General features: G+C 49.8%; 1 protein-coding gene across 4 annotated transcripts in view; it reads right to left on the bottom strand.

Annotated features, from left to right (window-relative positions):
* Positions 1-5223: 5223 nt before the first annotated feature.
* Positions 5224-21349, bottom strand: part of SMARCA2 (SWI/SNF related BAF chromatin remodeling complex subunit ATPase 2) — a 1892118-nt gene continuing 1875992 nt past the window's right edge. For all 4 annotated transcript variants that reach the window (XM_086961220.1, XM_086961218.1, XM_086961217.1 and 1 more), the window contains one exon: positions 5224-6231. In XM_086961220.1, the coding sequence (XP_086817346.1) occupies positions 6196-6231 (36 nt within the window). In that variant the 3' untranslated portion in view covers positions 5224-6195. The remainder of the gene's footprint in view (positions 6232-21349) is intronic.

The following is a 21349-nucleotide window of genomic DNA, read 5'->3' on the forward strand; positions in this document are numbered from 1 at the left end:
TCTCGTCTGCATTATTTTTGACTTCCTATATTTGAGAATTACCCAGGTATTGTAATCTAGATTGCAGGTAGTGCAAAATACCACCGCAAGATTGGTGCTAGGAATCCTTAAGCATCAACCTACCTCAGTGGCATTTAAGGGCTTACCCTGGTTGACCACCATCCAGGTGTAAGGCCCTCTGCATGGTGCACAGGGCATTACATGGGACTGGACCGGCTTCAACCAAATCGGAGGTCAGCAGGTATGTCCCTAAGAAGCAATCCTCTATCCGCGGAGTGTAAATGGGTTGTGGTACCAAGAATGAAATGCAGCAGGGGGAGGTATACCCTTCTCCTTCCTGACAGCTGAGCTCTCTCCCTAAGGGAATAAAGAGCATGGATATCCATGTATGCTTCAGAAAGCTGATAAAAACTTAGCTTTTTTTCCTCTGTGATATGAAACAGCCCAGGTACCGGTTCTGGGCAGGCTTTGCCAACGCCTAGAGGCCTCAGGGTAGAAGAGCGCTTTAGAAAATAGTATTATATCAAGTACATTCAGATGCTCTAGCTCAAAGATGGGAGGAAAGTGCACTATATGCCAACCATGTGATGCCCCTTTTCACTGTCAGACTTCCAAACTGGTCATGTAGAAATTGCACTACTAATGCTGATAAACTCATAACAAGGGAGCTTCACTAAGCTCGCCTGAACAAATTGATGTTATAGCCGAGTATCAAACTTATGCCAAGAATGGCTTTGGCATTAGATTTAAAAGTGTAGCAGAGGGTAGCAATTCTTGAACGGGTAGCAGGCAAAGACTGTCTATATGGCGCATATGGTGGAGTCTCGGAAATCTTAAGACATCCTTTTGACAAAATAAAAACTAAGAAATAAAATGTACAGCACTAAATATAATCTTGGACAAGACCTGACTCCACTTCAGACTTTAAATCTTGACCTGATAAAATTCTCACTCACTATTCTGAAACAATGAAAGGCTGTTATCTACAATTGGTTATATATGTGCATATTGTACCCCTTTTACAGGAAGATGCTCCACTTAGTGTTTTTTTTTTGCTATGATTTATTATATCGATTATCCTAATAATTTTGTTTTTATCTAGAGGTAGTTTTCACATATTCTGAAACTATTCTTGGACTAACAAACACTGAAGACTAGCCAGAAATGTCAATTTTGAGGTCTCACCTACTAGACAGGCCACATGCTGTCTGTCGCCAGACTACTGTTAGCTGACAGAGGGCAGGTAACTGCCCATTGCTCGGCTTCATTGTCTCTCTCATTTGCTCGCTTTTTACTAGTTCATTTTTTGGGTTTTCCTCCTTCTTGTATTTTTCCATCCCCAGGAGCATGGACCCATTACTTGTTTCCTTCCACTGCTTCATTTTCAGGTGCTACTTAATTTCAATAGGTTTATGCACTCTACAAGAGGGAATTCGTTTTTCAGCTGCCTCCCTCATTTACTTCTCCTCCTCTGCTTTGTTCACTTGTGTTGCTCTTTGCTACTTGTGTGCATCTTCTCCACTCTTTGGTACATGTGCCTTTAACATGAAGGAGATAAAAACCATGCTACACAGCATCAGAGATAACAAGAAACATTGGAAAAGCCAATAGGTCCTAAAAGTAAGCATATGTTCAGGATGAAGGTGAGATGGAAAATAAAACTGTTGTGCAGAGTCTCAAAGTAGTACCATGCTGTTAGATGCCGTCTTTCAGAATGAGTTGAGGGATGAGGTCCTAGACTTCTTCGCACGCAATAAGTATTCAGTGCACAACGTCGAAACTATTTGGGATGCCTTTAAGGTAACACTACGAGGGATATGCCTAGCGAAAGGGTCAGGAGTCCTTAAAAGCATACAGACAAGACTAAATAATCTAGAAACTGAACTTAAGACACTGGAGGGCTCTCTGGCACATGGTCCGGATGGACTAACGTTATCGACCCTCCGAGAAAAACTTACAGAATACAATGAAGAGGCTAATAGAGAGGTCAAGTTTAGAGGGAAACATTGGATTGCTCGCCGATATGGCGAGGGGGAAAGACGTGGGAAGGCGCTTGCTGCGACAGTCAGATTAATGAGGCACCCAAATATTATACTTGAGATTGAAGGTTCAGGTGGGTTGGTATATAGAGACACAGCACAAATCCTGAATACCTTTGTTGCACATTATACCGCTTTTACCATAAGGGCTGAGGAGCTCAATCTCCAAGACTATTTGGAGGACGTCTCCTTGGGTTGGCTGAGTGACGCACAGAGATCTTTTCTAAATGCTCCGTTTGAACTAGACAAAGTACGCGATGCCATAATGAATATGCAATCAGGCAAGGCCGCTGGATCGGATGGTATCCCAGTGGAATTTTACAAAACTTGCATTGAATTCATGGCCCCGATACTGCGTGAAGTGTATGAGGACGCGCTGGAGGTAGGGCATCTCCCCCCGTCCATGCATTGCGCTTATCACGTCTTTACTAAAGCCGGGGAAATCGGCAAGTAGTTGCGACTCATATAGGCCCATGTCGCTGTTAAATTGCGACGTGGAGATACTGGCCAAACTCATTGCTACCCGCATCAACCTGCTTCTCCCCAATCTGAATAACGTTCATGAGGACTTGCCCATGGCCGCTATATTCTTAGATGCCACCAAAGCCTTCGATTACCTAGAATGGGACTATGTGTTCAAGGTAATGGAACGCATGGGGTTTCCGATCCTTTTTTTGTCCTGGATTAAACTGCTGTACACCTCACCAGTGGCTAAAGTTATCATTAACGGGAGACTTTCCACAGAATTTCCCATCTCACGAGGCACGAGACAAGGCTGCCCCTCTTTGCAATTGCCACTGAGCCCCTTGCGGCAAAACTGTGACAACATCATAAAGATAAAGCCTTGCAATGTAACCAGCGACGGATTTTGATATCTATGTATGCAGACGATATCACATTATATATTCGAGATTTCGGCCACAACCTGAACCCCATACTCAGAGAATTTGTCCGGTTTGGCAGGCTCTCTGGCATACAGATTAACTGGAGCAAGTCATGTCTACTCCCCCTTACAACATCCACGTTGAAATTTGCTTTAGATTACCCCATTGCATGGTGTGAGGAGGATTTTAGATACTTGGGTATCCGCGTAACAAAAGACAGAGATGAATTACTTCGGCTGAATTATGGCACGACCATGTCCCGTATATGCGATAATATCACAAGGTGGATCGCTCTGCCGCTGTCAATGGCTGGCAGAGCATCTTTAATAAAAATAGTGATGTTACCACAACTACTCTATCTTTTTATGAATATACAGTTCTACCCTGGACGGTACTTCTTCCACCAGCTTCGGTCGGAACTCACTCGGTTGGTGTGGGGAGGGAAGACGGCCCGCTTACAATGGGATACCCTTATTCGACCGTACAACCAAGGCGGATTTGGTATTCCTGATTTTGAAATGTATTATTACTCTGCTCAAGCACACTATGCCTATCTCTGGATATGCCAACCTCGGTATATGCCACAAGTGGCAGCTGAACATTGGCTTGCTCATCCAATCCCAATAGAAGGAGCGTTATACACCCACTCCCAAGGGAGAGACCGAACGCCATCAACGGTTATGAGCACTGTCAATGCATGGGCTAGATTAGGAATTATGCTAAATGCGACTATGATATATTCACCACTATTACCGCTCACCTATCATCCGGACATGCCCCTACTACAGGAGACTATCTTCCACAAACTCACTAAACGCTTTCACATCACAACCTGGGGGGACTTATATCATGCAGGATCATTCCGTACGTTGGACCATCTATGCTCTGGCATACATCCGTCTCCCCTCAATACCTTCCTTTATATTCGACTGCGTCAGGGACTAAAATCAATTACACCAGACTTTCCTAATGAACCCGAAATTTTTGCACCACTACACCGCATACTTTAGAATGAAACTCCTAAAAAAATATTCTCAACTATTTACCGAACGGTGCACATGGTGAAAGATAGGCAACCACTTGCGACCAAGATAAAATGGGAACACGAACTAGGTATTGAGCTTACGGATAAGCAATGGGAATTGTGCCTACAGCAAACTGAACGCGTCTCGTCAAGCAGTAAATTTAGGACAATACACTACAAGTTTATACGTAGGCTACACTACACTCCGGCTCGCATGCACAGGTTTCACCTACGTGACGACACCTGAGACAGATGTCACGCACCGGGAGCTGACTTCTTGCACCTGGCGTGGGAATGCGAGGAGGTGCAAGCCTATTGGCGCCAGGTGTTTGAGGCAATATCAAAGATGATACACTCAGTAGTAGAACCCTCCCCGGCCCTTGCCCTGTTAGGATATGTAGAACCAGTACAGGCAGCAAATCGTAAATTCATTGCATTGGTATTCCTTGTGGCTAAAAGAAGAGTGGCATGTAGGTGGGGAAGAGGCAGAGCCCCCAAATTAAAGGCTTGGCTACAAAAGCTTACATATTGTCAGGAACAGATTGCTACTTACGCTGAGCTATTGCCGCTATCCTCAAGGCCAGCTGATATCTGGGCTCCACTGCAGTGCTATTTACTAGACAGTGACAACCCTGCCACTGCGGAGACACCTCACGAATCATGTTCATAATGCCTCCAAATAACAGCTCACTTCACATCCTTGTAGGAGACACTCTACAGCGCCATTAGGAACTGGATGCAGGGTTGGGGAGGGGCCGCTTGTTAACATACTACAAGATGTGATACTGGATCTGCAGGACTTGGACTACAGAGGTTGCTCGCTTACTACCTGGATCCTCTTTTCACATGTGTGCCTACACACTCTTATAATGAACTACATGGAGCGCTTGTGGTAATGCTTAGATTTGTTGAACTGCTGCATTTATGTAACTTACGATTCGCAAATTGGAGTGAGAAGCCTTGTGTGCCAATTGTGAGATTATATTGCCATGTCTTTCTTACCCTGATGATGTGACCGGCTACATGTACGAACTAATAACTATGAGCAGTGTTGTTGTCTATCTGAATGCACCTTACCTGTTTACCTCATTGACAAAACTTGAAAAATAAAGTTAAAAAAAAAGAAGAATAATTATTCAACAGTAATTAGTCTTTCTACATAATGTTGCAAACACCAAGGGACACATTGGTTTTGTTTTGCGCTTTGGCAGACCTTGGTTCCGGAAAAACAGACGAAGGACAATAATTTCTTTAAAAGAAAAAGACACACACCGGATTCTTCAAAAAATTACTGGAATTTTATTCGCCTCAGGCGTATGATTTGCAACCAAAGACATTGTGCAAAGAAAGCAAAGATTAAGTACACTTTAGGGAAAAGGTGATTATCCACACTGGTAACAAAGGAGATTAGTTTGAAAAAAGTAGCTATCCATTACACTTTGTAGATTGCTTCTTTCGATAGCATTTCCAACGTTGTTTTCTTTCCCCTTTAATCAACAGCAAAAGTAAAAATAATATTTATAAGCAATTTACGATTAAACAAATTTGATAAAGCTCAAAAGTACGCCCTTGTTTTTATAGATCTGAAAGTAGTGAACATATTAATGTGCAGAGAAACAGGCGGAACTGGGAGTAAATGGGAGGTGGAAAGTGGAATAAGGGGGAAGAGTGTGTAGGAAAAGTCAGTGAGGGGTGGGAAGGCTACCCACCTACTGTACATTGATCAGCTATTAAACAAAGTTGCATATATGTACAACAGCATAAAAAACAATACTTAACAGCAACAACAAAAAACTCTCATAAATCGCCTGATGAAAAATAAAATAACCAGTGGCTTTAAATAGCTTTTTTCTGGTCAGCCTTCCTAAAAAAGATTCGATTTTGAACATTGTGATGCAGTTTTGCTGTTTACCGCATCTTAAAATGTGATAGAAACCAGAAACAACAAAACCATTTCCAGGCTTATTTTGGCTCGTAGAAATATACTATTAATCATGTTTCCCATCTAAACTTCTTTTTCTATTTCTTAAGTAGGTCCACTTGTTCACTAAATGTCACAAAGGGTTTCAGTTCTCTTACATCATATCATACGTCGTTCTGGTTTTCTGTCCTAGAAAGCAGGCTATGTATGGATGGTAGATGATGAAAATACGGAACCATTTCCAATGTCTGTGACAAAAAGGTAATCTGTGGGTGTGTAACGCGAGATTTTTAACAGAGTCTGCACGAAAAACAGATTCTGGCTTGATTATTCGTCATCACTTCCGCTTATGTCTGACTGGTCCTGGAAGGGAAACAAATTGGTCAAATTAATTGCCATTCCTATCTGTACCCTTCATGAAAGCAAATGACCAGAACGACTCATAGAAATTAAAGATAAACAACAGAGATGTATAAGTGAGTGAGGCAATGATATAGGAGTGCAATGCTAACTCAGAAGTGGGCAGGTCTTACATAATGGAACCCAAGGTACAGCCACTCTCTCAGCAGGGCTGCAAAATCTTCAACACAAAATGACTCTGTTACCAAATAGAATCAATGATCCAAAATATCAACCCCACTTCCATTTGGTTACAGCATTACAGATAATATAGGCAAATTTAGTTACGGATTACAGAGATAAAGGGTAATAATGTGCAACAAATGCTGACCCACTTACTTAGCTTACCTGTTTATGCAATGACGAGATTTCTTTTATAAATTTGGAGCAAACCTAATGAACAAATGACTTACCTTCGGTAACGATATTTCTGTAAAAAAACATTAGTTAGTGATAGATTCCTTACCTTAAAATTACCCCCAGGCGTCAGAATGGATCCGGAAAGTTTTCATCAGCAGTACCCCTGCACATCGGTAGGTGGCATCGTGCTGCTCCGCGTCCGTCGTTGGCGTCGTGGTCGTAAAGATGACGTCACGGCAGCTACTTAGACGCCGCCCTCGCGCGCTGAAGTCAGTTCTGCACACGACTTTACACGCCAGGTAAGCAGAGCCATGCAAGATACTAACTACTGGTGCTTCGAAACTAGGGCCCTGAAAGGGATGACCTTAACCCTAGAAATCAGTTCGCAGAACGGGGATGATGGGTGTGTCGGTGAGGAATCTATCACAAATGAATGTTTCTTACAGATATATCGTTACAGAAGTTAAGTAACTTGTACATCAGAAAGAAACATATAGTGATAGATTCCTTACCTTAGAATAGATACCCCAGCAATACCAACCCCGGTGGTGGGTCTGCGAACCAAGATCACACAATGAAGTCCAGGAGAACAGAATGGCCAAAGAAGCCGTCTCTCCGGACTTGGCTGTCCAGGCAATAGTGCTTAGTAAAAGTGGCAGCATTTGCCCTGGTGGAATGGGCGCGCAAACCAGCCAGAGGCTCCTTCTTTGCCAGAGAATAACAGGCTTTTATACACAAGACGACCCATCGTAGACTGTCAGCTTGTGTACGGCCCGACATTTCTTGGCGTCTACATAGTCAACAAAGAGCTGGTCATCAACCCGGAACTTTTGTGTGTGACTCAGGTGAAATGAAAGCGCACGTTTTGGGTCCGGACGGTGGAGCCTCTCTCCCTCTCTGGAAGGATGTGGGAAGAAGCTGGGTAAAGAGATTGTCTGCCCGATGTGAAAGGAAGTGACAACCTTTGGCAGAAAGGATGGATACGTTCTGAGCATAACCTTGTCCGGATGGACAGACAGTCAAGGAGGTTTACAAGAAATAGCCTGGAGCTCACTCACTTTCCTGGCAGACGTGATGGCAACTAGGAAAGCAATCTTCAAGGTTAATAGAGGAAGAGGACAGTTGTGTAGAGGCTCAAAGGGAGCACACATTAAATATGTATATAGTCCCACTGTGGCATTATGAAGGAAATAGAAGGTAAAAGATGAGTAATGCCTTTCAGGAATCTCTTTACAACAGGGGACTTGAAAAGAGAGGGCTGATCAGGGAGCCTGAGAAAGGCCGAAATAACAGAAAGGTAGCCCTTGATAGTGCCCAGAGCAGAGCCCTTCTGGGCCAAAGAAAAGAGGAACAGTAGAACTTCTGAAATAGGGGCAGAAGAGGGATCCACAGCCTTTGCTGTGCACCATGCAACAAATTTGTTCCACCTGCGGGGGTATCCCAACTTAGTGCAGGGATGTCTAGCTGCCAGAATGACGTCACAGACTTCAGGAGGCAAGTCGAAAGGAATCAACTGCCACCGCTAAATCCCCACGCAAAGAGGTGGAGACTGGACAGGTTCAGGTGGAGGACCGTCCCCTGCTGCTACGACAGAAGATCCTCCCGAAGAGGAAGTCGGATCGGGGGATCGAGGGTCATACAGCCTAGCTCGGGATACCAAACTCTTCGAGCACAGTCGGTAGCCACAAGAATGACTTGGGCCCGGTCGTGCCTGATCTTCTTCAGCACTCTGGGCAGAAGTAGTATAGGCGGCAAGGCGTACAACAGACCGCAACTCCACTCGCAACGAAAAGTGTTGCCTAGCAAGTGCCGCCTTGGAAATGCCAATGCGCAGAACTGCTGACATTGCGCGTTCTATTCGGTGGCGAATAGATCTAACTAAGGCTCTCCCCACTGTCGAAAGCGACCTTGCGCCACGTCCGAGTGAAGACGCCATTCGTGATCCATCATGCACCCGCGGCTGAGTTCATCTGCCCTGGCGTTCAGAGAACCGGCCAGGTGTTGAACCACCAAGGAAATGCCTTGATGTTCCAGCCACTTCCAAAGGCTGATGGCATCCTGACATAGGGTCCATGATCCCACCCCGCCCTGATTGTTGCAGTACCACTTGGCGGAGGTGTTCTCTGTGAACACCTGCACTACTTTCCTATTGACAGAGGGAAGGAATGCCTTCAGTGCAAGTCGGATCTCCTGAAGCTCTAGAAGGTTGATATGGATCCTGGACTCCTCCAGAGACCAGAGGCATCTGATCTCCGCCTCTCCCATGTGGCCCCCCCATCCCAGGAGGGATGCATCCGTCACCACTGTGTGATCTGGTTGGGGAAGGGAGAGGGATCTGCCATTGACCCAATGCTGGTTTGTGAGCCACCACTGCAGCTGTTGTGCAGTGCCCTCCGAGATCTGGATGTAATCGGACAGCTTCCACTGATGCTGCGCCCACTGGAACTTCAGTTCCTACTGCAGAGCCTGCATATGCAATTTGGCATGAGTGACCAGCGGGATCCAGGAGGCCATGAGGCCCAGCAGCCTCAGGGTCATCCTGACCGAAACCCAGGATAGAGGTTGAAACATCAGAATCATAGCCTGAATATCCTGGACTCGCCGTTCGTGAGGATAGGCCCGAAAGGGAGTCGTATCCAGAACTGTTCTGATGAAGAGTGGCTTCTGAGAGGGAAGCAGGTGCGAATTCGGCACATTGATGGAGAACCTCAGCAAATGCAGGAAGTTGCCGTAGTCTGGAGGTGGGTGACGACTGTCGGGGGCGAGCCCGCCTTCAACAGCCAGTTGTCGAGATAGGGGAAGACTGGAACTCCTGACCTTTCGTGAACACCCGAGGGGCGCGGGAAAGGCCAAAGGGGAGCACAGTAAACTGAAAGTGCTCGTGGCCTACCATGAACCGCAGGTAACACCTGTGAGCCGGCAGGACGGGAATCTGGAAATATGAGTCCTGCAGGTCCAACGCCACCATCCAGTCTCCAAGGTGGAGGGCAGACAAGACCTGAGACAGGGTTAACATCTTGAACTTCTCCTTCCGAAGGAAGCAATTGTCGTCCCTGAGGTCGAATATAGGACGCAGGCCCTTGTCCTTCTTAAGGCCCAGAAAGTAGTGGGAATACCAACCATGTCCTACTTCTGGCGAAGGAACACGCTTGATTGCCCCCTCCCCTTGGCCAAGAGGGCCACGGCTTCCTGCTGAAGAAGTGACCAGTGATCCCCCGACATGTGGCGGCACTGAGGTGGCATGGCTGGAGGGGTGGTCTCGAAGGGGAGGGAGTAGCCCCTTTGGACTATTTGTAAAACCCACCTATCCGAAGTGATGGTGCGCCAGTGGGAGAGATGATAGGGAATCCTGCCACCCACTGGCATTTGATGGGCCTGAAAAACTGGACTAGGAAGGTTTGGAGGCAGTGGTGGCCGTGGTAGAGGTGGACTGACCCGCTCGCTGGCCCCCTGATCTGCTTCAGCGTGTTCCAAGACCGCGGCCGAGCTGAGACTGTTGCTGCGCAGGCCTGTGGCATTGAAGCAAACGTGTCGGGGTGCCCCTTCCTTGGCCATGAAAGGAGTGAAAAGCAGAAGGCGGGTAAGGCGCATGACGGAAAGGCCCAAGGACTTGGCTGTAGCCCGCGAGTCCTTAAAGCGCTCCAATGCACTGTCTGCTTTGTTGCCAAAAAGGCGAACGCCATCAAAGGGCATGTCCATCAAGGTGTTCTGGACATCCCCAGAGAAACCAGTAGTCCTCAGCCAGGCGTGGCGACGGAGTGACACTGTCGTGGAAATCGCCCTGTCCAGCGAGTAGGCGGTGTCAAGGCCACACCGAATCGTGAACTTCGCTGCTTCTCTCCCTTCAGCAATAGCTTGAGAGAGCACTGTCCAGGCCTCCTCTGGGCTCGACAAATCCACTCGCCCGCTCGCATTTGCGAGGTAGAATTAATGAGGGCAAGCTATTCTTAGAACCTACTCGCTTTTTCTGGCGAGTAGGAAGACAAACTAACTTTTTCCTCTGTCTTTGAAAACGGAGCAAATGTGACAAGATAAGATTTAAAGGCGTTTTTATTGCTCAGAAAGGAAATGAGCAATAAAGATACCTTTAAATCTTGTTATCTTGTCACTTTTGCTCAGTTTTCAGAGACGGAGTTCAAGTAGGTTCCAGTTAGGTCGGGGTGATTTTCTAAGGTACCAGACCTGCAGGACTAGTACAATTTGTCAGATTTTTCGAGCCCTGCTGAGGCAGCACTTGCGCCACCGTATCCCACACAGAGTGGGATTAACGGCCCAAGAGGCATGCGGCCTTAATAGACTGCAGCCCTGATCTGGCGGAAGAATTTTTTTTGTTAGTTCCGAACGGTTCCAGGGTCTTGGATTCCCTCTCCAGGGGTGCGGAAGGAATGCGCTTGGGGATGCAGAGGCTTGGACAATCAAGCTCTCAGGGGTGGGGTGTTTGGAAATGAAAACGGGCTCGCCCGGACCAGGCGATGGAGTTGTGCCACGTTTCTATCCACAGGAGTCCCTGTGTTGGGCTTGAACCAGGTGCCCTAAAGAACGGCTGAAAGTGCATCATTAAAAGGCAGCAGTGGGTCCTCAGAGGTAGCTGCCGGCTGAAGCACTTCTGTCAGGAGGTTAGTTCTGATGGCCACTGTAGGGAGTTGGAGATGGAGAGCCTCGGCTGCCCTAAGCAACACCACAGCGTAACTCGCATCCTCCTCCGTAGCCACAGTGGAAGGAGGAGATAGCATGCAAAGGTCAGGAGAGGTATCAAGACCACTGGCATCCCCCAATTCCTCTGCCCAGTCGGGGTAAAACTCACACTGTGCTGTGAGAGGGTACTCAGGCCCCTCCCAGTCCTCCCCTTCCTCCGAAGGCTGATTAACAGGCCGAAAATAAGGAGGCTGGACATAGGGGTAGAAGGGCCCAGTGACCACATCAGGGCTGAAACTGGGGACAATGTCCTCCAGGGGTACGGTCGACGTCTAAGGTGGTGCCGACGTCGGTGGAGGTGTCACGAGGTCAACCGGCATCGACCGGAATCTAGGCCTGGATCCTTGGGGGACCTGCAACGCCTGGGCCAAAGCGGACAGAAATGCCGGAGCTGCCGACATGCAGAGCGAAGGCCCCCAATCAGGCCTGCCGGCTCAAAGAGGCGGACCATGGCGGACAGAAATTCCTGCAGCTGGGCCGGTGTAGCCGATGGATGCGGGAAGGGCGGGTAGGCCGACGGAGACTGCGTAGGCTCCGCCAGAGCTGCAGTGGTGGTACCACCCGCACCCTCAGCGCAACGGGCGAGGGGAAGTCTGAGAGCGATGGCATCTCTTTGACTTCTTGTGATGCTTCGCCTTACCTAACCCCGAGTGAGAAGACTTCGATCCCGACAAACTATGGTGGTGGCTCCACAACCGGTCCATTGACTTCCCACGGGACTGGGACCTTGAAAGGCGCAGAGCTGACTGCCAGACTTCAAGCAACTTTCGGGACCACTCCCGCAAAGTCTTCGACGCCATGGCCTCGCAGTCTGGGCACGACTTGGGGCCGTGGTCGGACCCCAGGCAGTAGACACACGCAGTGCGGGTCCGTCACTGACATCATACGATGACAGTCCCCGCAAGACTTGAAACCGGGCATCCCTAAGGCACCAGGAGTCGATTGGTTTTAAAAACAGAGATAAAAAGGCCTAGAAAATCTCAGTCAAAAAGTGACTGGGGGTACCCCTCTCTCCGGATCTGCTCTTGCTGGCGTGGAAAATGAAAGAACTGACGTCAGTGCACGAGGGAGCGTCTAAGTAGCTGCCGTGACGTCATCTTGGTGACCACGACTCCAAAGACTGACGTGGAGCGGCATGCCCCCACCTTCCGACGCGCAGGGGTACTGCTGACAAAAACTTTCCAGATCCAGTCTGATGCCTGGGGGTAATTCTAAGGTAAGGAATCCATCACTACGTGTTTCTTTCAAATCCACGATCCACCCCTGGTATGAATGTCCTCCGACTTTCCTCCTGGGTAGCATTCTGTTAAGCGAATCTTCACATTGGGTGATATAGTCGGAAAAAGGTATCCTTTAGATAAATATATTACTTCATTCACTAATGTTCTTTCTGATGAATAATCATTTTAGAATTATCCCCTAGTGGCAGACTGGATCTGGAAGACTTTTCAATAGTGGGCTTAACTGCTGCGGGAAAATGCCTAAGCGACATGTGCTGTGAATCTGCCAACATCTCTGTGGCATCGTACACACGGGTGGCACCAGTTACACTAATTTATGTCCTGACCCAATGAGGCCAGTAAAGAAATCTGCAACATTAATGAAAAAAGCGTACTCAAACACAACTAAACTCAGGAGAGGGGAGGATTGACAATGAGGAGGTGTCTGCAGGATTTTAAAGTATCTACCAGAAAGAATGGTAAAAGTTAAAATAGCTCTCTTGCTCTGGCAAGCATTGCAATGGTTCCAGCTCCACTCCGGTACCTACCCGGAAATTATGTGACAGAGTCATATATGGTGTTGGCCCGGTGCTATTAAGCCAGATCCCATCATTCTATCCCCTGCTTAAGGTGAGGCTGATGAGACTGATAAGAATACAAACTGACATGGAACATTATTAAATATGCAAAACTACTCCCTAAATGGGAAAGAGGGCATGCTGGCAAATAATCTACAGGTAGATGAGAATATCCACCAGCTGGATCACTATTGTTGGTAAGTAACTTATTAGTGTGAAGGCTACCTCTACTTACAGATTCTTCACCTCCAAAATTGTTATATTACTGGTGTTTTTATAGTGTGGTAATCACATGTGAGGGTATTCAGGCGCTCTGTAGCAGGTCTTCAGCTGTCCTGGAAGAATTTTGATCACACTAGAGTAATTGGAGAAATTCCAGTATTTCCGATTTAGTCTTTGTCACAGAATTATCTATAATTACGCAATCAATCCAGCTGGCGTAATTAGGAGTAATCATAGGGAAAAAAAATCCTACTGTGGGAGCACATTTAGCGAGTGCAAACTGTTGCTTGCACTTACTATTTGTGTTATCCAGCATTTAGAGCAGTTCTTAGCACAACATGCATCCTCATAATCCATTTTGGATGCAAGTGTGCATTTTGAAAATAGTGTTAAATGCCGAGAGTAATTTGGGGGAAAAGCTTATTCCAAGCACACATTATCCATGTTCTGTTGCATTCAGCACTATTTAATAGCACACAGTGCATCCCTGTGTCCATTTTAGATGCGAGGTGGGATTTTTGTGTTAGAAAATAGCGCTAAAGCACAAATTACTACTTGTGTAACGATATATCTGTAAGAGACATTAGTTAGTGATAGATTCCTTACCTTAGAATATCCCCAGGCGTCAGACTGGATCCGGAAATTTTTGCGTAGCAGTACCCTTGCGCGTAGGTAGGCGTCGTCTGCGGCTCCGCGTCCGTCATCGGCGTCGTGGGCACCGTGATGACGTAGTCGGAGTACTTAGACGCCGCCTCCGCGTGCTGACGTCAGTTCTTAGACACAGCTTATCCGCGCCAGAAACGCAGAGCTATGCTAAAAACCAACACTGGTGCCTTGAAACTAGGGCCCTGAAAGGGGATGACCTTAACCCCTTAAGTGCTGCGCACGTTCACCGGCCGACGACACCACTACCTCCGTAGTGCTGCTGTCGGCCGTTGAACGTTTGAACTGCACCTGCGCAATGGAATGTCCAGCACTGGAGCTGGACGTTCCATAGCAGTTATGAGGTTAACCCGAGATATCGGTTCGCAGAACGGGGAGGATGGGTGGGTCGGTAAGGAATCTATCACTAACTAATGTCTCTTACAGATATATCGTTACACAAGTAGTAACTTGTGCATCTGAAAGAGACACGTTAGTGATAGATTCCTTACCTTAGAATAGATACCCCCAGCAATACCAACCCCGGTGGTGGGTCTGCAAATCAATAATCACATCAGAAAGTCCTGGAGGACGGAACGGCCAAAGCAGCCATCCATCCGGACTTGGCTGTCCAGGCAATAGTGTCTTGCAAACGTGTGCAGCGAGGCCCACGTAGCCGCCTGGCAAATGTCCTGCAAGGGCACTCCTCGGCCCAAGGCAGTTGTAGTCGCTGTGGCCCGAGTGGAATGAGCCCTCAGCCCAACAGGGGGTTCCTTCTTAGCCAAGGAGTAACACGCCTGGATACACAAGATGATCCACCGCGAGATGGTCCGCTTGTGCACCGCTTTCCCCTTCTTAGCGCCCACGTAACCAACAAAGAGTTGGTCATCCACCCAGAACTGCTGTGTGCGATCCAGATGTAACGAGAGCGCACGTTTTGGGTCCAGACGGTGGAGCCTCTCTTCCTCTCTCGAGGGATGCGGAGGCGGAAAGAAGGTGGGCAAGGTGATGGATTGCCCGATGTGGAAGGCCGTGACTACCTTGGGCAGGAAAGAAGGCCTTGTCTGCAACACCACCTTGTCCGGATGGACTGAAAGGAAAGGAGGTTTACAGGATAGAGCCTGGAGGTCACTCACTATCCTGGCAGAGGTGATGGCTTTTAGGAAGGCAGTCTTCAAAGTAAGAAGACGGAGAGGACAGTTGTGAAGTGGCTCAAAGGGAGAGCACATCAGAAAAGTAAGAACCAAGTTCAAGTCCCACTGAGGCATCACAAAGGGCACATAAGGGAACGTATGTGTGATGCCTTTCAAGAATCGATTAACAATAGGGGACTTGAACAAAGAGAGTTTGATCAGGCAGCCTCAAAAGGGCTGAAAGAGCAGAAAGGTAGCCCTTGATAGTGCCCAGAGCAGAGCCCTGCTGGGCAAGAGAAAAAAGAAAGAGAAGAACCTCAGAAAGAGGGGCAGAGAGTTGATCCACAGCCTTCGCTGTGCACCATGCCACAAATCTGTTCCACCTGCAGGCGTATACCGACTTTGTGGAGGAACGCCTGGCTGCCAGAATGATGTTACAGTCTTCAGGAGGCAAGTCAAATGGCCTCAACTGTCGCCGCTCAATCTCCAAGCATGGAGGTAGAGACTGGACAGGTTCGGGTGGAGGACCGTCCTCTGCTGCTGCGACAGAAGCTCCTACTGAAGAGGCAGACGTTGGGGATCGACTGACATACTGAGTAGCTCGGGATACCAGTACCTTCGTGCCCAGTCCGGAGCCACAAGGATGACTTCTGCCCGGTCGCGCCTGATCTTCTTCAGCACTCTGGGCAGAAGAGGTATAGGCGGAAAGGCGTATAACGGACCGCAACTACACTCGCGACGAAAAGCGTCTCCGAGCGAGTGCCGCATTGGAAATTCCAACGCACAGAACTGATGACATTGCCCGTTCTCTTCTGTGGCGAATAGATCTAACCAAGGCTCTCCCCACTGCAGAGAGAGACCTTGCGCCACGTCCGAGTTCAGACACCATTCGTGATCCATCATGCACCAGCAGCTGAGTTCGTCCGCCCTGGCATTCAGAGAACCTGCCAGGTGTTGAACCACCAGGGTCACTCCCTGATGTTCCAGCCATTGCCAGAGGCGCAGAGCCTCCTGGCAGAGGGTCCACAACCCCACCCGCCCTGTTTGTTGCAGTACCACATGGCGGTGGTGTTGTCCGTGAACACCTGCACTACACTCCCCCGGACAGAGGGGAGGAATGCCTTCAGTGCTAGACGAATCGCCCGCAGCTCCAAAAGGTTGATATGGAGCCGGGACTCCGCCGGAGACCAGAGGCCTCTGGTCTCCGCCTCTCCCATGTGGCCTCCCCAGCCCTGGAGGGACGCGTCCATCACAACTACGTGCTCCGGTTGGGGAAGGGAGAGGGATCTGCCACTGACCCAATCGCGGTCCGTGAGCCACCACTGAAGCTGTCTCGCAGTGCCCTCCGAAATCAGGACATAGTCGGACAGGTTGCCCTGATGCTGGGCCCACTGAAACTTCAGGTCCCACTGCAGAGCCCGCATCCGCCAACGGGCATGATGCACCAGAAGGATGCAGGAAGCCATCAGCCCCAGAAGCCGCAACGTCAACCTGACCGAAACTCGGGATAAAGGCTGAAAGATTGGAATCAGAGCCTGTATATCCCGAACCCGCTGTTCGGGTGGGTAAACCCGAAACTGCGCCGAGTCGAGAACCGCTACGATGAAAAGGAGCTTCTGAGAGGGGCACAGGTGTGACTTCGGCACATTGATGGAGAACCCCAGCTGGTGCAAGAGGTCTGACGTCGTCTGGAGGTGGCTGACTACTGTCTGGGGCGAGCCCGCCTTCAACAACCAGACGTCGAGGTAAGGGAAGACTGAAACCCCTAACCTGCGCAGATGAGCTTCGACCACCGCCATCACCTTCGTGAACACCCGTGGGTCGCTGGTAAGGCCGAAGGGGAGCACGGTAAACTGAAAGTGCTCGTGGCCTACCGTGAACCGCAGGTAACGCCGGTGGGCCGGCAGGACGGGGATGTGGAAATAGTGTTCTGCAAGTCCAACGCTACCATCCAGTCTCCTGGGTCCAGGGCAGCTAAGACCTGAGCTAGAGTCAGCATCTTGAACTTCTCCTTCCGGAGGAAGCCGTTGACGTTCCGTAGGTCCAAGATAGGGCGTAGGCCCCCTTTGCCCTTTTTGGGTACCAGAAAGTAGTGGGAGTAGCAACCACGTACTACTTCTGACCCAGGAACGCGCTCGATGGCCCCCTTGGCCAAGAGGGCCGAAACTTCCTCCTGCAGAAGCCGCAAATGATCCCACGATACGCAGTGGTGTTGCGGTGGCATGGCTTGAGGGGGTCGTCTCGAAGGGGAGGGAGTAGCCCCTTCGGACAATCTGCAGCACCCACCTGTCCGAAGTGACAGTGTGCCAGTGAGAGTGGTGATGGCGAACCCTGCCCCCCACTGGCGTCACATGTGCCGAAAAGCACGGACTAGGAGGGTTCAGAGGCAGATGCTGCGGGGGAGGGTGTGGACTGGCCGCGCCGTTGTCCCCGACCGCCTCCACGGCTTTTTCCACAGCCGCCACCACGAGTGGATGTTAGCCTGCGGCGTGTGGCTGGCAGCACGTGTGGGGGTGCCCCTTCCTTGGCCACGAAAGGAGCGAAAGGCACCCGTTTGCTGGTGCGGGGCCCAAAGGCCCAAGGACTTGGCCGTAGCCCTGGAGTCCTTAAAGCGTTCAAGCGCATGGTCTGCCTTGTCGCCAAAAAGGCGACGGCCATCAAACGGCATGTCCATCAATGTGTTTTGGACATCGGCCGAAATGTTGGCGGCCCTCAACCAGGCGTGGCGTCTAATCGCCACCGTCGTTGCCATCGCTCTACCTAGTGAGTCGGTGGTATCCAGCCCACACTGGATAGAATATCTGGCTGCATCCCGACCCTCCACAAGGGTTTGACCGAGTTTTGCCCGTACCTCCAACAGACACTCTGGCAGCAATTCCGCGACCGTATCCCACAGAGAGTGGGTGTAGCGGCCCAAGAGGCATGCAGTGTTGGAAGACGGCAGTCCCAGACTAAGGAGAAAACCTTTTTACCGTACATCTCGTACCTCTTGGATTCCCTGTCCGGTGGAGCCGGCGGGAATGCGGTCTGGGAAGTGGACGCCTGGATGACCAGGCTCTGGGGGGTGGGGTGGGTGGACAGGAAAACTGGGCCTCCCGGGGCTGGGCGGTGGCGTCTGCCCACGTTCCTATCTACAGGCGAACCCGTAGCGGGCCTGGACCAAGTGCCCAAAAGAATGTCGGTTAAGGACTCATTAAACGGCAGCAGAGGCTCTGTCGGGTATGACTGCGGTTTAAGGACCTCAGTGAGGAGGTTAGATCTCACGGCCGCGACAGGGAGCTCAAGGCCCAAGGCCTTGGCAGCCCTCGTCAACACCACACTGTACGTTGCCCCCTCCTCCGAAGCCACGGTAGGAGGTGAGACAAAACCAGTGTCTGGAGAGGTGTCCAGACCACTGGCCTCCCCTAGTTCCCCTGTCCAGTCCTCTTGAGACTGACATTCTCGGGTCAGAGGGTCCTCAGACCCCTCCCAATACACCTCATCACCCATCTCCTGATACTCAGGGTTGTCAATTAATGGGGCCGGTTCATTGAAGTAAAAATCCCCAAGCGCCGTCGGGTACGGCGCCCAGCGGCGCCGTTCCGACGTCGGAACCGGAGCGAGGGAGGCATTGGGACGGCGCCGCCCGAGGACGGCGCCGGAGGTGACACCTGACAAACAAACGCCGGGGGGTCGTAAGGTCCACCGGCGACGACCCAGATCCCGAAGCGGGTCCAGTGAGGTCCCGCGGCGCCGGGCCCGAAGGCGCCGGGACCGTTGGGCTCTGCGGCGCTTGGCCAGAAGGCGCTGGCAGCGTCGGGGCCGAAGCACTCGCCGGCGTCGGGCCGAAGCACTCGACGGCGTCGGGACCGAAGCACTCGACGGCGTCGGGCCGAAGCCCCCGACCCGCTAGGGGCCCCAGACGGGTCCACTGGGCCCAAAGGCCTCGCAGAGCCCGTCGGAGGAGAGAGGGACCTCATGGCCATGAGGAAGCGCTCGATCTCCTCTGGCGTCGCGTCTCGCCCAGGGACCGGAGGGTGTGAAGCTGGACACGGCACCCGCGACTCCGACGGAGCCGCGTGGGCGGTGTCACCCGAACCCCCGGCTGCGTCGCGCGAGCGTCGGGGGGAGTCAGAAGAGCGATGACGACGGAGGAGTGGTGCCGACTCTCGAAGCTGTGGTGGCTCCGAGCCCGCGACCTGCCACTCGACCTCCCGTGGGACCGGGACCTCTCGCGGCGCGGGACCGACTGCCAGAGTTCGAGTCGCCTGCGGGACCGCTCCCGCCTGGCTTTCAAAGAGAGGGCCCGGCAGTCGGAGCAGGCCTTGTCGTCGTGGTCGACGCCTAGACAAGTTAGACACAGGTGATGAGGATCCGTCACCGACATTGTGCGGTCGCAATCCTCGCAGTGTTTAAATCCAGGCATCCCTATGGCACCGATCGGAGTCGTACGACTTCGAAGAGATGATCAAAATGATCCAAAAAGTTAGTCAAAAAGGGACTAGAAGTACTGCTTTTTCCAGATCTGCACTTGCTGGCGCGGAAAAAAGAAGAACTGACGTCAGGAGGCGGAGTCTAAGTACTCCGCCGTTATCACGGCGCCCACGACGGACGCGGAGCCGCAGACGACGCCTACCGACGCGCAAGGGTACTGCTACGCAAAAATTTCCGGATCTAGTCTGACGCCTGGGGATATTCTAAGGTAAGGAATCTATCACTAACGTGTCTCTTTCAGATTGCCCAATTACTCTTTTCATGTAATCCAAGTATAATCTTGCATAATTCGAAGATAACTTCGCATGAGTTTGCATCCAGAATTCCACGAGTTATGCCCACTCCTAATCTTTAACCTCTTGCTAAAAATAAAGAAGAGCTCAGGAGGCTCTAATATGATGAGACCCGCAGAGTCTAGGAAATGAACGTGGCTATTCAGGTAGGCACGGCCTGTGTTGTGGACGACTTTGTAGGTGTGGGTGAGGAATCTGAAGTGCGCACACTCTTGTCTCAGGAGCCAGTGGAGTTCCTTGATGTGTGCGGAGGGCTCTCTGGGGGGGCTACTGCATATTAGACAGTCTGCAGTCTTCATGTGAGCTGGTTGGTTATTTAACAACACAAAAGTGTCAAAGGGTCTAAACCAGATGCCTAGAGTGATAGGAATACCCAACACAAAACACTATGTTTATCCTAAACTTCAAGGTGAGTTTCCAAACCTCACAACGGGTCTGTAAAAGGTACCCATCAGTCACCACACGGAACCGCCCTTCATCATTTGGGATTCCTCTTTGTCCAAAGAGTGGAACACCTGCCTTTGAAGAAAGAGGATGCGATGGAAATAACCCTCATTTACTCAGCTAGGTGTCTGTAGGATCTTACTACTCTGTATCAGAGTTTAAGGATAAAACACGGTGACTGATGTTGCAGTGCAAAATGAAAAATGTGAAAAAAAGTGTATTAAAATTGGGTGAGGGCGTACTGTTAGAGTTTATTCTGGTGCTACCGCTCCTCCAATATTAAAAAGTCACAGGCAGTTTACAAGTATAGCTGTCTAGGTGTAAATAGAGGTCAACATGTAACTTTTACTGACCCGTTGTGAGGTTTGGAAACTCACCTTGAAGTTTAGGATAAACATAGTGTTTTGTGTTGGGTATTCCTATCACTCTAGGCATCTGGTTTAGACCCTTTGACACTTTTGTGTTGTTAAGTTATATGAGGGAACGTGTCAAAGCTTGGTCTCTTAACTCCCTTGGGCCCCAACCCCACCGTAGTGTTATTATAGCTGGTTGGTTATCCCTGCTGTAGGAGGCTGGCTTAGTTTATGGTGCACACATATTTAAGTGATGCACCTTGCACTAATCTAGGCAACCCTTACGATGATTTTAGTGCTCTTTGATAACGATAGAAAGCTCTCAAAGCGGTAGCTGTGGACAGCAGCCTTCAGGCTTATCTCGGAGGAGTGTTAAGCAGATTGTTTTTACCAGTTTAATCTTATGGTGTAAGTTAAATGAAAAAGAACCACACAGTGTTTATATGAAAATACTTCTATTTATTACACCCGCCGAGATCAACAAAATACACCAGAATACTTCAAATGCAGTCAGGTAAGTAAGCACAAAAAACAGTGATCTCCAGGGGGAGACAAAACAATATACTAAACAAAAGGGATGCGAACTACAAAGGAGAACGGGATTTGGACCAGTAGACCCAGAGGAGCTCGGGACACAATGAACCACCCAAGATAAGTACCCAGGAACGC

Source organism: Lissotriton vulgaris, chromosome 3_1 (genome assembly GCF_964263255.1).
Source record: "Lissotriton vulgaris chromosome 3_1, aLisVul1.2, whole genome shotgun sequence".
Taxonomy (NCBI): Eukaryota; Metazoa; Chordata; class Amphibia; order Caudata; family Salamandridae; genus Lissotriton; species Lissotriton vulgaris.